Here is a 15002-nt window from a genome sequence, read left to right on the forward strand (position 1 = left end):
TCCACAATGATCAACTGTGCATATTAATATGTATTATTTTATATATTAATCTGGATTCATAATTGAGATTATGTTCCAATGAGTCATAGTAAAAGTACAGAAAATTAATATTTTGGCCAGGCGCGGTGGCTCACGCCTGTAATGCCAGCACTTTGGGAGGCCGAGGTGGGCAGATCACGAGGTCAGGAGATTGAGACCATCCTGGCTAACACAGTGAAACCCCATCTCTACTAAAAATACAAAAAATTAGCCGGGTGTGGTGGCGGGCGCCGTAGTCCCAGCTACTCGGGAGGCTGAGGCAGGAGAATGGTGTGAATCTGGGAGGTGGAGCTTGCAGTGAGCCGAGATCGCCCCACTGCACTCCAGCCTGGGCGACAGAGCAAGACTCCGTCTCAAAAAAATAAAAAAAGAAAAAGAAAATTAATATTTCTAATGCCTTATCAACCGATGATTATTATAAAACTAGCCTTTATGTCAAATTCTCATTGCTCTTGAATTTCATTCCAAACAGAATTTTGGAATTCATATCATTTGGAATACTATAGTTGTCATACCTAAAGCAATTTAATAACCCACTTCTAATACAAATTTACTTTAAGACTGCAAATAATTATGGTGTAGAGTATGACAATCCTATTTCAAAACTAAAGAGCTCTTAGAAAAACAAATTCTTGATTTTTCAGATATCTCAAATATTGTGAAATAGAGTATATCTAAGAATAATTAGCCATGAGGTCAAACTTAATTTTCAAACATTATAAAAGTAAAATTAAGAATTAAAATCTAATCTAAAGCCACATGAAAATTTATTCTTCATTGTAATCCCAAATTTGAAAACGTTATATAAGATTTGTGCATCCATTAGAAAGTGATTTATTGTAATTGTATAAGATTTATTGCTAAATTTTAAAGGTGTATTTTTGATCAATGCAAGGAAATGTTAAAATTACTATGCTATACATTATTAGTTCATGACACATTTTCAAATATGAATGTGATGTAGAAACAGGTGATTGTCAGAAAATAAACTCATTGTTTTTAGTTTAAGACTAAATTAAAGCAAAAACAAAAACAAATTTAGTTTCAAGATAGGAAAGTTTATTTGTAAGGATGCTGGGATGTTTGAACCCAAGATGAGTGATGTTAAAAAGGTTTTGCAATGGCATTCAATGAATAAAAAATGTTTACAGTTCAGTAAACAACCAACCCAGAGTAAACTTATATGAACTCCTACCTATTCAATGCCTTAAAAAGTATTTACATTATTAAATGTGTTAAACATTTGCCATAAATTATCATTCCAAATTTCATAAATACTAAGCCTTAACATTGACTATACATGTGTGCCTATCAGCTCATGTAACTCACATTATTTTTTAAAATTCCACTTATGAGAGTGAGGGCTAGTTCAATTCTCCACATGGCAGGGGGTTAGAGATAGAGTTAAACTGACAATCACCTGTTTCTACATCACATTCATATTTGAAAATGTGTCATGAACTAATAATGTATAGCATAGGAATTTTACAGTTCAGTAACTTCAGTTATCATTTTGGACAGATAACAAGAGATCCAATCTGACTAGCAGAGAATAGTGTAAGACATTTAGAATAGTTAGCTGTTTAAATCAGAGGGTAGACAGATTATTTTCCAATGTAAAGTACATATTTCTCCATTTGCATAATCCTCACCAGTGGGTAGAATTTATGAAGAATAGAATTTGGTTCATGGAAAGAAAAGCAGGCAGGAGCTAAATCAGATATAACTTTCTTCATGTTTAATAATTGAACTTTAATCCTATTTTGAGACTCAATTCTGATAGAAGTTGGAAAATTAATCTGTCAAACTGTGTATGTCCTAGATAGAAGTCACTTGTCAGGTATGCATATAGTACAAATAATTTTTTTTCTGTTCTGGTTCTTTATTTTTTTGATATTTATTTATTTATTTATTTAGAGACAGAGACTTACTCTGTCACCAGGCTGGAGTGCAGTGGCATGATCTCGGCTTACTGTGACCTCCACCTCCCGGGTTCAAGCAATTCTCCTACCTCAGCCTCCCGAGTAGCTGGGACTACAGGCACGCGCCACCACGCCCAGCTAATTTTTTTTTCTTGTCTTTTTAGTAGAGACAGGGTTTCGCCATGTTGGCCAGGATGGTCTCGGTCTCCTGACCTCATGATCTGCCCGCCTCAGCCTCCCAAAGTGCTGGAATTACAGGTGTAAGCCACCGTGCCCGGCCACATTTTTATTTATTTTTTTCATGTATTTTGATAAGCAAAAGTTTTCAATGTTAATAAAATCAATTTATCGTTTTAAAACACATTTTGTAGGTGTTGTGCCTTCTTTAGGAAACATCTGCATGTTCCAAAGTCACAAGTAATTTCTTCAATGCGTTCTTCTAGAATACATACAGTTATTTAGCCCTCTGTTAAGGTTTATTATCCACTCAGTTAATTTTTGCATTTCATGGAAGGTTGGTTTATTTTTTTTAATATATGGAAATACAGTTCAGCACCATGTGGCAACTCTTTCTTTTACCCATAGATTTGCTTGGCATCTTATCAAAAATAAATTAAACACATATGTGTGTATGTCTAGTTCAGTAATCTCTATTCTATGCTATTGGTCTATTTTTCTTTCCTTGGCCAATACCAGTGTCTCCTGATAGTGTATATTTATATTAAAACTTGAGGTTCTGTAAAACAAATCCTCCAGTTTCTTAGTCTTTATCAAAATTGTTCTGACTATTCTAGATCCTTTGCATATACATATAAATCTTAGAATTCACTTGTCAATTTATTTTAAAAATTCTACCAGAATTTTAATTCAGCCTCTTTTGATATTTGCCAAATATTTGCCAAGGAGTTATTTGCCAAAATATCTCTATCCTTTCCTTCTACAGTTACACATATGGTAGACTCAGAATTCTCCTACTGGTCACTGAGGCTCTGTTCATTTTAGTTCAACCATTTGTGGTCCTCTCACTATTCTTCAGATTAGATAATTTCTTTGGATAAGTTTTTGAGTTTACTCATGCATTCTATTTCTGCCTGGTTTTGTTCGTTCTTAAAGGACTTTGTGCAGATTTCTGTGTGTTTTTATACAGAACTTTTGTAGTTTTCAGTGAGAGAGTTCATCTGAAAAAAAGCTACACCACCGACACAGAACAGCAAATGTCAATGTGGCTTTCTCTCTCTTTCTGTTTAATTTTCAGAACTTTCCTGTGTTTCCACTGAAACAAGCAACTCTTCAGTGATTCTAAACAGGGCCCTTTCAAGTAGAAACAGTAATTTGGGACATTTAACTAAAATCAATTATGTATAATTAGGCATAAAGATCAATTTCTTGTAAAGTGGTCCTGACTTCACTATAATTTGGTAATTGTTTAAAAATGAAATTCACTAATATAAATGAGGAAACCAGTAAATGGAACACTGTCAAGAGGATGAATTTAAGGGGAAAGAGAATTGAGTAGCATTTTTCATGTGTTTTTCTTAAGATGAAATGAACCAATTAATGTAAAATACTTGGTAAGCATTTAATTAATTTTAGCTTTGGCTACTTTTGCTATTGTTTGGCATAACAACTTCTCATTTAATTTTATTTCCACCATTTTGTGAATGCAGTCAAATCCGGTATCCTTTTTATGGCATTCAGGTGTTTATGTAATTGATGTCTATCTACTTTTATAAGCATTTTTCAATATTTTCTTAACCAATCATTTGCTCTAATCAACTAGTGTTAGTGATTGTATTATGAACAGGCCATATACATTCATATTTTCTCTGCTGTCACTCATATATCTTCTCTAGAATAAAGTCTCTCTTCTTTTCCTTCACTTCTGCAAAAATCCCCTTCCTTTACTCCTTCTACTGATTTGCAAAGTTCTTGACAGCAAAACCTGTGATTGATTCAAATTTACAGCCCTATTTTACAGCATATATAAGGTATTGAATAAATGTTTGATAATGAGAAGAGTACAAGATGTGGGGATGTTCTTAATCTTAAAAGAAGTTCAAAGTATTATCATTCTCTTCTGACAGACATATTTGAAAATAGGTGCTACACAATTTTTTAGTCTGAAATCACAGAGTTATATTTGAGTATTGTACACTCTGGTTTTCTTTTTTTTTTTTTTTTTTTTTTTTTGAGACAGAGTCTCACTCTGTTGCCCATACTGGAGTGCAGTGGCACGATCTTGACTCACTGCAAACTTCGCCTCCTGGGTTCAAGCAATTCTCCTGCTTCAGCCTCCAGAGTAGCTGGGACTACAGGTGCATGCCACCATTCCCAGCTAATTTTTTGTATTTTTAGTAGAGATGGGGTTTCACCATGTTAGCCAGGATGGTCTTGAACTCCTGACCTCATGATCCACCGGCCTCGGCCTCCTAAAGTGCTGGGATTACAGGCATGAGCCACCGTGTCTGACTGAGTATTGTACACTCTTATTGCCATGTATAGAAAGAAAGAATCACAGCTTTCTCTCCATGTTTTATTAACACACAGAAAAATACTTTGAAAAATATACCATTTCTCAAAAATGAAATGTATGATTTGCTACAAATGGCCATATGGAAAATATGATACCTGCTTATTTTTGACTCAGAGTGCATTCAATTTTTATACTAACTGAAAATTACATGATTGCGTTTTGTTTTAAAAGTGAAAAAAAAGTAATAACTGCTTTTAGCCTTGTAATATTGAATGCGTCAATTGGCTCCCCTTGTAGAATGTTGAATGGCTGTCACTGGTGACAGATGTTCTGTACATCGCAGTAATACTGCTTATATAATTGTGATAATTTTCCGCTTCTTATTTGTCATTTTTAGTGATTTAAAAATCCCTTGATGACTCCCTGAAAAATGACTGATGTTTTTCCTATATTAAGTAATTTCTGCTGGTAAAGTGTAAGTCTTTTAATAATTTCTTGAATTCTGTTCAAGTCTGCATATTTTCATTCATTGTTCAACTAAACAGGTGTGACAATTTATAGAATTCCATGCAGAAACATCTCTCTAATTACTCCATCTTGGGACTTAGAAATGTGTTTTATGGGGAAATGCCATAAGCTTATTTTTTAGATACAGGAACATTTCTGAACATAAGGCTTCAACTTTAGTACAACTTTAGTATTTAGTACAAAAACTTGAAACTTGAAAATCTAGAAAGTTAAATTTACAAGGCATTTTACCTTTTCTCTGCGGGTAACCTTATTATTGTGTCTTGTCTGTGATACTCAGTGATATTACAGTTTCAGAAGCTGGCTATAAAAGCATAATACCATAATTCAGGTGTCATCACCCTTTCGATAGATATCATACTTGATTTCCTAGAATGCTGATTTGATTACTGGGATTAAAAATTCTAAATTTTTACAACCTACTTTATCATGTCCAGGCTTACCTTAGTAACCCAATCATATTCATACTGTATAGGTTTAAAAGCAATTTTAGAAATGGCTTATAATAAATGAACATTTCCTGATTCAAGATGAAGATTTGGATATGATTAATACATTTTGAACTCAAATTATACCACAGTTCAGGGGAATTTTCCATTAAGCTTAAAGGCAAATTTAAAAATAATCTGAGATAGTGAATTAAATTAAGATGTACATATAAACATCTTATTTTATTATTATTTTTTAGACAGAGTCTTGCCCTGTCACCAGGCTGGAGTGCAGTGGCACAAACTCAGCACACTGCAACCTCGACCTCCCGGGTTCAAGCGATTCTCCTGCCTCAGCCTCCTGAGTAGCTGGGACAACAGGTGCGCTACCACGCCCAGCTAATTTGTATTTTTAGTAGAGACGGGGTTTCACCATGTTGGCCAGGATGGTCTTGATCTCTTGACCTCGTGATCTGCCCGCCTTGGCCTCCCTAAGTGCTGGGATTACAGGCGTGAGCCACTCCACCCGGCCATAAACATCTTAATGAGCAATGAATTTTGTAAATTTGGGGAAAAATGTAATTTATTTTTCTGTCCTTTGTGCATTAGATTGTATTCGGTTGGTATTTGTTAGTCTATCTATGGTAGATCAGCTCTGATGGCAGGGTATACATGAAGTTAGACCTTTCAAGGAACATCTTTAACGGAGTTTATGCTGTTTGATAAAACAAATGTCATGTATCATGGCAGGTGAACCCACCATTTGGTGTTTAGGATCCAAGTTTCACTTCAGGAGCAGCGTCACAAAAAACTGAAGCTTCTCTAATTCAATCATGCCTGTTTGTTGGCAAGTTACTTTTTTTAAATAAGAGAGTAATCCTCATATCTTCTGACAAAATTTTACTTAACTAATTGCTCTTAAGAGCTGTTATACTTGTATAATAAAGAATCTCATTGATATAGTGAGAAATACAGAGTGAACATTTTTAGCTTACTGAAATCATGTAATCGGTTCTATAATATTCCTTAATTATTTATTATTTTCTGAGTCTAAGATTTTTAAAATGGAATAAATTAAATTACTCCATGAAGAGAAAGCTGGGAATAGTGCTTGTGTGTGTGTGTTTGTGTGTGTGTGTGTGTGTGTGTGTGTGTCAGGGGGTAAAAAAATTTACAAAATGAGTATATACTTAAGGTAAACAACATATGTCAGATGATTTGTATTTCAGTGATTTTAAAACAGTTATTGACCAATGGTTTTCTGATTAAATCTCAGACGTTCATTTTAAAATAGTGCCTTCTCATCCTTTTCAGCATTTCTTCATAGAAAAGTAATTATCTGGCTACTTATCATTAACTAAATATAAAATTATTTTCAAATAAATATCCTTGACCACACAGAATTTTGTTAGTATAGCACTATATGTAAATTTAGCTCTATAATTTTGAATTTTCAGTTTATTTTAAAATTTTGAGATATTATTAATAAACTCGTTCTTCCACTGAGTATATGTAAAGACCAATGGCAGAAAGATTCAATATAACTATTATTGAATAAATGAAAAGCAGTAGCTCTTTTATCTCATCTAATATAGTTTGTTTTTATGACCAAAAACCAAGGACTACTCGTATATTTTTAGTGTTTTGAACTCTGCACAATGTTTTCATGCAAAGATGGCATTCAATGATTTTAACTATGAGAAAAGAAATATAACAATTAAGTGCTATATATATTTCAGACTTTTCTCTTAGGTAGACAGTTGGACTAGGAGATGGTTACTTTTCCCAAAATAGACACTGTGATTTTCTTAGTAAATTTATTTTGAATGCTGATAAAACACTTCTGTCTGAAAAAATCTGACTTTTCTTTTGTTTTTTTTTGAGACGGAGTCTCACTCTGTCGCCAGGCTGGAGTGCAGTGGCACAATCTCAGCTCACTGCAGCCTCCGCCTCCCGGGTTAAAGTGATTTTCCTGCGTCAGCCTCCGGAGTAGCTGGGACTACAGGCACCGCCACCACGCCCAGCTAATTTTTGTATTTTTAGTAGAGACAGGGTTTCACCATGTTGGCCAGGATGGTCTTGATCTCTTGAACTCGTGAAAAAAATCTGAATTTTATCAATAGCTGAAACTCTGGGAGTTTAGTCTATATTTCAAGCACATTTTTTCTCTATGCCTTTGATCTATGTTCTTCTTATCCTCAGCCAAAATGCAAATCTCTCTGTTTTTGACATTCTCAGGAGCTCTCATTTGTTTCTTAACTTTTCCTCCTCTGCTGTTCACTTCCAGTTCTTTCAGCACTTTTAATCCTTAGTGCTCTTACATCTTCACTACTCAAAGTTTTTACTGGTCATCTATTTCTTTGTAATAAACTAACCGTAAATTAAGTGGCTTAAAACAATGACAACGTTTATTTTCATAAAGCAGCAATTTTATTTTGATTTTGCTCTGATCATGGTCATTGGGGGGGTATTGCAAAGACTGGTTGCTAGAATTGTCTAAAGATTGCTTACTCACAAATCTGGAAGTTGATGCCAGCCATTGGCTTAGATGTTAGCTGATGCTATCTGTTGGAAGACTTACATGCTGACTTTCTGCATGGCATTGGCTTCCTTATACCTAGTACTAAATTCCACAACAAGCTTCAACAGAGACAGTGAGCTGTATTAACTTTTATGACTTATCCTCAGAAATCCTACACTGTCATTCTCTGTATATTCTATTTGTCGGGGATTTTATAGAAGCCCATTCAGGATAAAGGGGTAGAGAAAGGTCTGGAAGACCAATTTCAGTTGAAAATTTTGTTGAAGCAGTTTTTTATAGTCTACCACAGTGCACGTTCTTTTTTCTCTTTCTTCAGCTTGCTATAGAATCATAGAAAGCTATGCATTCTACCATGTACCATTCACCATGTGGGTCATTATCACTTCCTCTAAGCTAACAATTGCATTTATGAAACTATTGCTTTAGACATATTATTAAAAATCTGCTCCTTCTTTGAGCTCCATGTCACCTTGTATCAGCTTTGCTACTGCGTTTAGCTTTGTCATTTACTGTCTTCTTGGTTCCTCGTCATTAATTCATGGATACGCCTACTTGATAGTCTTTAAGGATGACTGCTCCAAGGTATAGCCAGCTCACTGGCCAGCCCATCTACCCATCCACTTACCTATTCACCCATCCACCCACCCATCTACACACTGCCCACCCATCTACCCATCCACCTACCCATCTACCCAGCTAGCCATCTACACAATCACCCACCCATCTACCCATCTACCTACCCATCCACCTACCCATCTAGCCATCTACCCATTCACCCACCTATCTACCCATCTACCTACTGATCCACCTACCCACCAACCCATCCACTCATCCACCTACCCATTTACTCATTCACCTGCCCAGGTAACCATCCACCTACCCATCCACTCATCCACCATCCACCTGCCTATCTGTCTGTCTGTCTATCTATCTATCTATCTATCTATCTATCTATCTATCTATCTATCTATCTATCTGTCATTTATCTGCTGGTGCCTTAAGCGGTTATGTCTGTAGCTGCAGGAAACCATCCTCAGACTCCCTCCTGGGGAGCAAGACAGCCACCAATGGAGCTCTGCCCAGGGCTGTGGACAGGCACCAAGCTTTTCTCTTGGTTAGCTCCCCAACATCACAGTGCCTGAACCAGTGACCCCAGCTTCCCTTGTTTAGAGGAGCCAAACTCCTCTAAACAGATGAACAGCAGCAGCAGCAAAGAGGATTGAACACCCCTCTGTCCCTCAGCAGCCCTGAGTGGCTGTGACGAGCTGGGCTCGAGACTTACCAGGTGCTTGGTGAGGTCCCAGTTGTGGATGATCCTGGCCAGAATCACTGAGGCATCATCTTGGTGGCAGATGTCACAGTAATAGAGGCCAGAGAAGGCACAGAGCTTGGGTCGTACAAAGAAGAAGCCGATCTGCTGGAAGCAGCCTGGGAGATGGATAGAGAGTGAGTGGTGTGGCCAGAGTCAGCTCCTAGTAACTTGGGAGCTTCTGTGGTGGAAAGGATCTGTTAATTTTTTTTAAAGGTAGGCACAAAGTCAAGAATAACCACCACTCATATTTCCACCACTCAGAACTCCCCCTACTAATTAATCTTTACAACAACACACTGTAAGAACTATCATTATTTTACAGCTGAAGAAATGGGTGCTCAGAGAGGTTAGGAAACCTGTCCGGTCACATAGTGATGAAGTGGTGTGGCTGGCATTCAGATCTGGGTTTGCCTGCTTCCTTGGTTTGCCTGCTTCCTGGGGAAGGCACACATGCTTGGTCTAATGCCCCCAGGCAGCCCCCGCACAGGGGCATAAGAGCTTCCGGGTGGTACACTGGAGGCAGATGGGTAGGTGACCAGGAGGGTCCCAGGTGGGTTCCATCTGCAGGGACCAGGCCTTTCAGAAGGCAGCTCTGAAGTCCTGTTTTCCATTGCTAAAGGGGCAGCGTGTTCCCACTAGTGTTATAAAACCCCATTCCAGAATGTCATCATAATCGTGCGCAGTCATTCAGGGAAGCACTTCTGGAAAAGTACTATATTGTCTCAAAACTGCCTACAGGCAGGTGAAAAATACTGTTTTCACCTGTCAAATAGGAAAATATTTCCCTGAAAACTACGCTGTGCAAGTGATGATTATAGAGAACTCTTGATTCCACCTGTAGCTCAGAGCAAATCCAGCCCGATGAAGCCCCAGGTGTTTTAAATGGTCCTTCCAAAGGTCTTTACCCTCAGTAGTTGGTTTATGTAACAGCTTTGAGGGGCTTGACCAGATCTGCTATTTGTTTTGTTTTGTTTTGTTTGTTTGTTTGTTTGTTTTGAGATGGAGTCTCCCTTTGTCGCCCAGGCTGGAGTGCAGTGGCGCGATCTCGGCTCACTGCAGCCTCAGCCTCCTGGGTTCAAGTGATTCTCCTATCTCAGCCTCCCGAGTAGCTGGGATTACAGGCACCCGCCACCATGCCCAGCTAATTTTTGTATTTTTATGTTGGCCAGGCTGGAGGATCTGCTATTTGTTTAATGTCCTCCAGTGCTTCCTTTTTTTTTTTTTTTTTTTTTTGAGACAGAGTCTTGCTCTGTCACCCAGGCTGGAGTACAGTGGTATGATCTCAGCTCACCGCAACCTCTGACTCTTGGGCTCAAGTGCCTCAGCCTCCCCAGGAGCTGGGATTACAGACGTGCACCACCACATCCAGCTGATTATTGTATTTCCAGTAGAGATAGGGTTTTGCCATGTTGGCTGGTCCCAGAGCCTGTGTTCTGCTCCATTACCCTTGTTGCCTGTGTCTAGTGTCCCTGCTGCTGGCTCAGCAATGCCAGCCTCCTCTAGGTCCACCCCTCCACTCGGGCCCCAGAATGGAAGCAGCAGAGTAGGGGCTGTGGCGAGCAACGAAGTGGCTGGGGGACAGGGGCCGCGGTCAGGGCTGGCCACGGGAAGCAGACAGGCAGCCAGCAGGGGGCAGGGCAGTCTGCACAGTGTCTGATGCCTCAGGACTGTGGAGCAAGGCTGGCTTTGGCCCCCTTGGTTGGATAGTTCTTACAGTGTAGAGGTGTCTCCACAGCGGGGGGCCAGTGGGAGCGGCCAGTGGGTGTGCCCTGGGCAAAAAGCAAAGGCCCTGACTCCCCCAGGGGCAGGCAGAAGGGTCCCTGGGCCTTGGGACCAGAGGGCGGGCTCTGCTGCTCACTAGCTGCCTCACCCTGACCTTCACCTAATTTCTTCAAGCTTCCATTTCAGTGTCTGTAAAATTCAGCTACTACCAGCTATTTTTGTGGGGTTATTACAAAGCTTAAATGAGACAAGGTTCTGCAAGTACCGTGCAAATTATGAAATACAACCCAGATGCCAGTGGTTGGTGTCTGCCACTGAGCCATGCCTGCTGGGTAGAAAGGAAACCCAAACTCCCTTGTCTCTAAAAACAAAAACAAAAACAAAAACAAAAAATAAAAACAAAACCCCACAAGACTCCAGATCTAGTCATCAGAGTAGCTCATGAGATGAAACCAGTTTTCCAACTTTGCTTTGTAGATATCCTGGTTCTAGAACTGAATGGAGCTTGGTGAATAATCAAGAAACTACACAGTCAGGTTCTTTGCAGAATTGCTTTTTCTGAGCTGAGACATGAGGTCATGCTGCCGGCCTTCATCATAATAATGCCACCTGAAGCAGCCCCATTAAACCTCCCTGGAGGTGTTTTGCAGGGTACCTGACTTGTCCTTCTAGATCCCATGTTCACGGAGCTACACACAAGAAATTTAAGAGCGAAGAGTTAGGAGAAAGCTTTGATTCCCTCAATATCTGGGTGGGTTTCATTATTTTTTCAACAACAAAGAGACATGCACCTGATAGCCCCTCTCTTTTCACCTTACCTAGCAGGAAAGTCAGAGCTAAATTTTCTTCAGCAACCACACCTTAGCACCTGTACATCATCTGCCCCCTAATTCTTCTCCATCTTGAGTCCCATCTCTAACTTGTTTTTTGTGGTCCTGGCTTTTCAGTGAATTTGCCAGTTCACCACGTGTGTTTCTGTTGTGATCTGCCTCAAACCTTCTAGGGACTGAGATCAGGGTAAGAGTAGTTTAAAAACAAGATAAGACGTGGACAGTGAAGGGTGTGGCATTGGGAGTACCCATCCTGGGTCTTCTCTCCCTTCCTGTGGGGGTAACCTGGTAGTCTTGCCCACTGCCCCGGTTTATTCACTGGGGATGCAGTCCAGACAGAAATGGGGCTTTGGCTCAGGGACAGGGAAGGGCACCTGGGGAGAAAGAGGTTTCCCAACCAGGCCTGTCACAGTAAGCAGCCAAGGACACGGAGCCTCCTGTCTCTCTCAGGCTGGGACGAGGGCTGCCATTCTAGGCATGAGAATTTCCTCTTCCAGAGGCCCTACTCCTCACCACCCTCCAGGGCAAGGATTATTATTAACTCAGCTCCTGGAGGGGGAACTGCAGAATCTGTGATGCTAGAAACACAGGACGGGTCCCCTGGGGCGGGGGTGCAGCTTTGGCCTTGAGCCCTGAGAATGGTAGCCCCAATTCTTCCCAGGTCATCCTACTTGGGGCTTGCCTACAGTAAGGGTCCCAGAGCACTGCCAGCAACTGCACCAGTATCACCTCTCTGGCTCTGGATTCTTACCTCTATTAATACAGCCAAAAGCTGCACTCAGTGTTGGCTCATAGGGAATTAAGGGTCAAAAACCCCCAGGTCATTTCCAGGTCACTAGTTTCAGAGGGCTGGCAGGCATCACTAAGCCCCTTCCCTCCTTCTCCCCACCCCCACCACTCACCTCCAGCACGTTCTTCTTACTGGATTTGTTTTTGGGGCCCAGCAGAGAGTGGCACCCTTCAGCTCCACTGTGTAGTCGGGGGTAGAAAACTTGGAAGGCTGCATCTGTGGGAGAGGGAGGAAGGTCACAGGGAGCCCTTGGCTCAGATGTGTCTGCTGTGGCACTCTGACTCCAGGAATAGGATGGGCGTGGCCAGGAAACAACTCTGGGGAAAGAGCTCCAAGGGTTCCTGAACCCAGAGACCCTGATCTGTGAGGCCCAGAGGGAGGGGGCGTTAACCAAAGCAGTCCCTCCCTCATCTCAGCATGGTTGGGGAGGGGGCAGCGACCCTTGCCCTTAGAGGGAGAGTGGGTTTGGGAGTCAGATAAACTGGGTTCAGAGCTTGACTGTACCATTTACAAGCTGGGTGACCCTAGCCAAATCCCCTCATCTCCCTGAGCCTCAGTTTCCCCATCTGTAAAATGAAGATAGCCCCTCAGGTAAGTGAGCAGGTCATGTGGCACCTGGCCGGGCAGTGCTCATTGAACAGCGATTCCTTCCCATCCCTAATGCCTGGTGGTGCCCCCAGATCTGCAGGCAGGCCCTGAAGTTTCTGATGCAGATCTGGGCCCAGCCCCTCATCAACCTGCAGATGGCAAACGCATCTCTGTACGAGCATGTGGAGCGGATGCACCTCATCGGGAGGAGCTGGGAGCAGCTAAAGCTCCTGGGGGATTACCTGGGCCCGTGCTGGAGCGGTGCCCTGAAGGAGCTCAGGAGGAGGTGAGCACCCTTTACGTGCATGCACACGAACACACACACACACATACACATGAACACACACACATACACATGAACACACAGGAACACATACACATGAACACACACACATACACATGAACACACACGAACACACACACATGAACACACACATACACACATACACATGCGCACACCCACACACATAAATGTACAAATGCACAGACTTGCACACACATGCACATGCACACAAATGTACACACATGCAGGCACTCATGCACACACACACACACACACGGGGGCAGTGCCCAGGGCAAGGCGTCCACCTGGAGGAAACATGGGCAGAGATCTTCCCATTGGGCCTGGGAAATGATCACATCTTTTGGGGGTGATTTTGGGTTTTTTTTTCACGTATCTATTTGTTCACTCAAAAACATGGACTGAGAACATACTAAGCACTGCACACCTGGCAAGGCATGTGGGCTCCAACACTGAGCAGGGCAGAGCCAGGGCCGACCCGCAGGAAGCCTCTGGCCTGGCAGGGAAGACAAGTGGGAAAGCCAGCAACTCCATCCGGGGGTGAGGGTGAGAGGGAGATAGGTTGGAAAGCCAGCAACTCCATCCGGGGGTGAGGGTGAGAGGGGAGATAGGTGGGAATGCCAGCAACTCCATCCGGGGGTGAGGGTGAGAGGGAGACAGGTGGGAAAGCCAGCAACTCCATCCGGGGGTGAGGGTGAGAGGCAGGACGTCCTGGAAGCACAGAGGCTTACATCCAGCCCAGATCAGAGGAGGACAAAGCAGGAAGGGCTTCCTGGAGGAAGTGACTTCTAAGGTGAGACCTGAAAAATGACGAATTAGAAAGGGGAAGCAAAGGGGAAAAGGGTGTTCCAGACAGAAGGAATAGCACGCACAGGCCATGAACTGTCGGTGGAAAGCACAGGGAGAACTTTGGCTACAGTGAGGAGGGAAGCGGGGAGTGTGGCAAGAGGCAGGCAAGGTCCAGATGTTCCCACCTCTTCCCTGTCCAGCCAGTTGTCTGGCCCATGCCAGCCTCCCTCCTGAAATTCTCCAAAGAAGAGGTGATCGGGGCGGGGCCCTCAGGATGCCCTTCAGGAAGCTTCTCTTACCCAGGGCCTGGGGCCTTTGGTGCTCAGGAATGGGATGTGATGCTGGGCTTCAGCAGGGACTTAGGCCTCTCCATGCCTGTCATAAACGCTTCCCAGTCCTCAGGTTCCCAGTTCCCAGGCTACAGTCTTCCCAGGGCTGTGCTCTCCTGGCACCCTCAGGAGGGCAGACCTCAGGCGGAGAAGCCTGCCGGTGCCTTCTGCCCAGAATGGGCTTCGAGTCCACCTCTGCTGGGTTTCTAGGGGCAGTAACCAGTTCACAAGCCCCTCCAGGTTCCCCCATCTGGCCTTCCCTCCCCACAGGGCTGGCCTAGACAGTGCCTCTCTGAAGACTGCCTCCTCCATCCTGGCTGCAGTGCTCCCAGAGCCGGGCTTCCTGGGGGCCAGGGTGTGCCCCAGGCAGGTCCCCAGGGGCTCTCAAGGGGTGCTGCAGGGGCTCTCC

At 42.4% G+C, this 15002-nt stretch overlaps 1 protein-coding gene across 1 annotated transcript in view; it reads right to left on the minus strand.

The window, feature by feature from the left end:
• Positions 1–15002, minus strand: part of LOC115934559 (uncharacterized) — a 39388-nt gene that overhangs the window by 8290 nt on the left and 16096 nt on the right. Inside the window, exons 6-7 of the mRNA XM_063705960.1 lie at positions 12699–12802; positions 9215–9360 (exon numbers count right to left, since the gene is read on the minus strand). Coding sequence (XP_063562030.1) covers positions 9259–9360; positions 12699–12802 — 206 coding nt within the window. The 3' untranslated portion in view covers positions 9215–9258. The remainder of the gene's footprint in view (positions 1–9214; positions 9361–12698; positions 12803–15002) is intronic.

This window comes from Gorilla gorilla, chromosome 4 (assembly GCF_029281585.2).
Source record: "Gorilla gorilla gorilla isolate KB3781 chromosome 4, NHGRI_mGorGor1-v2.1_pri, whole genome shotgun sequence".
Taxonomy (NCBI): domain Eukaryota; kingdom Metazoa; phylum Chordata; class Mammalia; order Primates; family Hominidae; genus Gorilla; species Gorilla gorilla.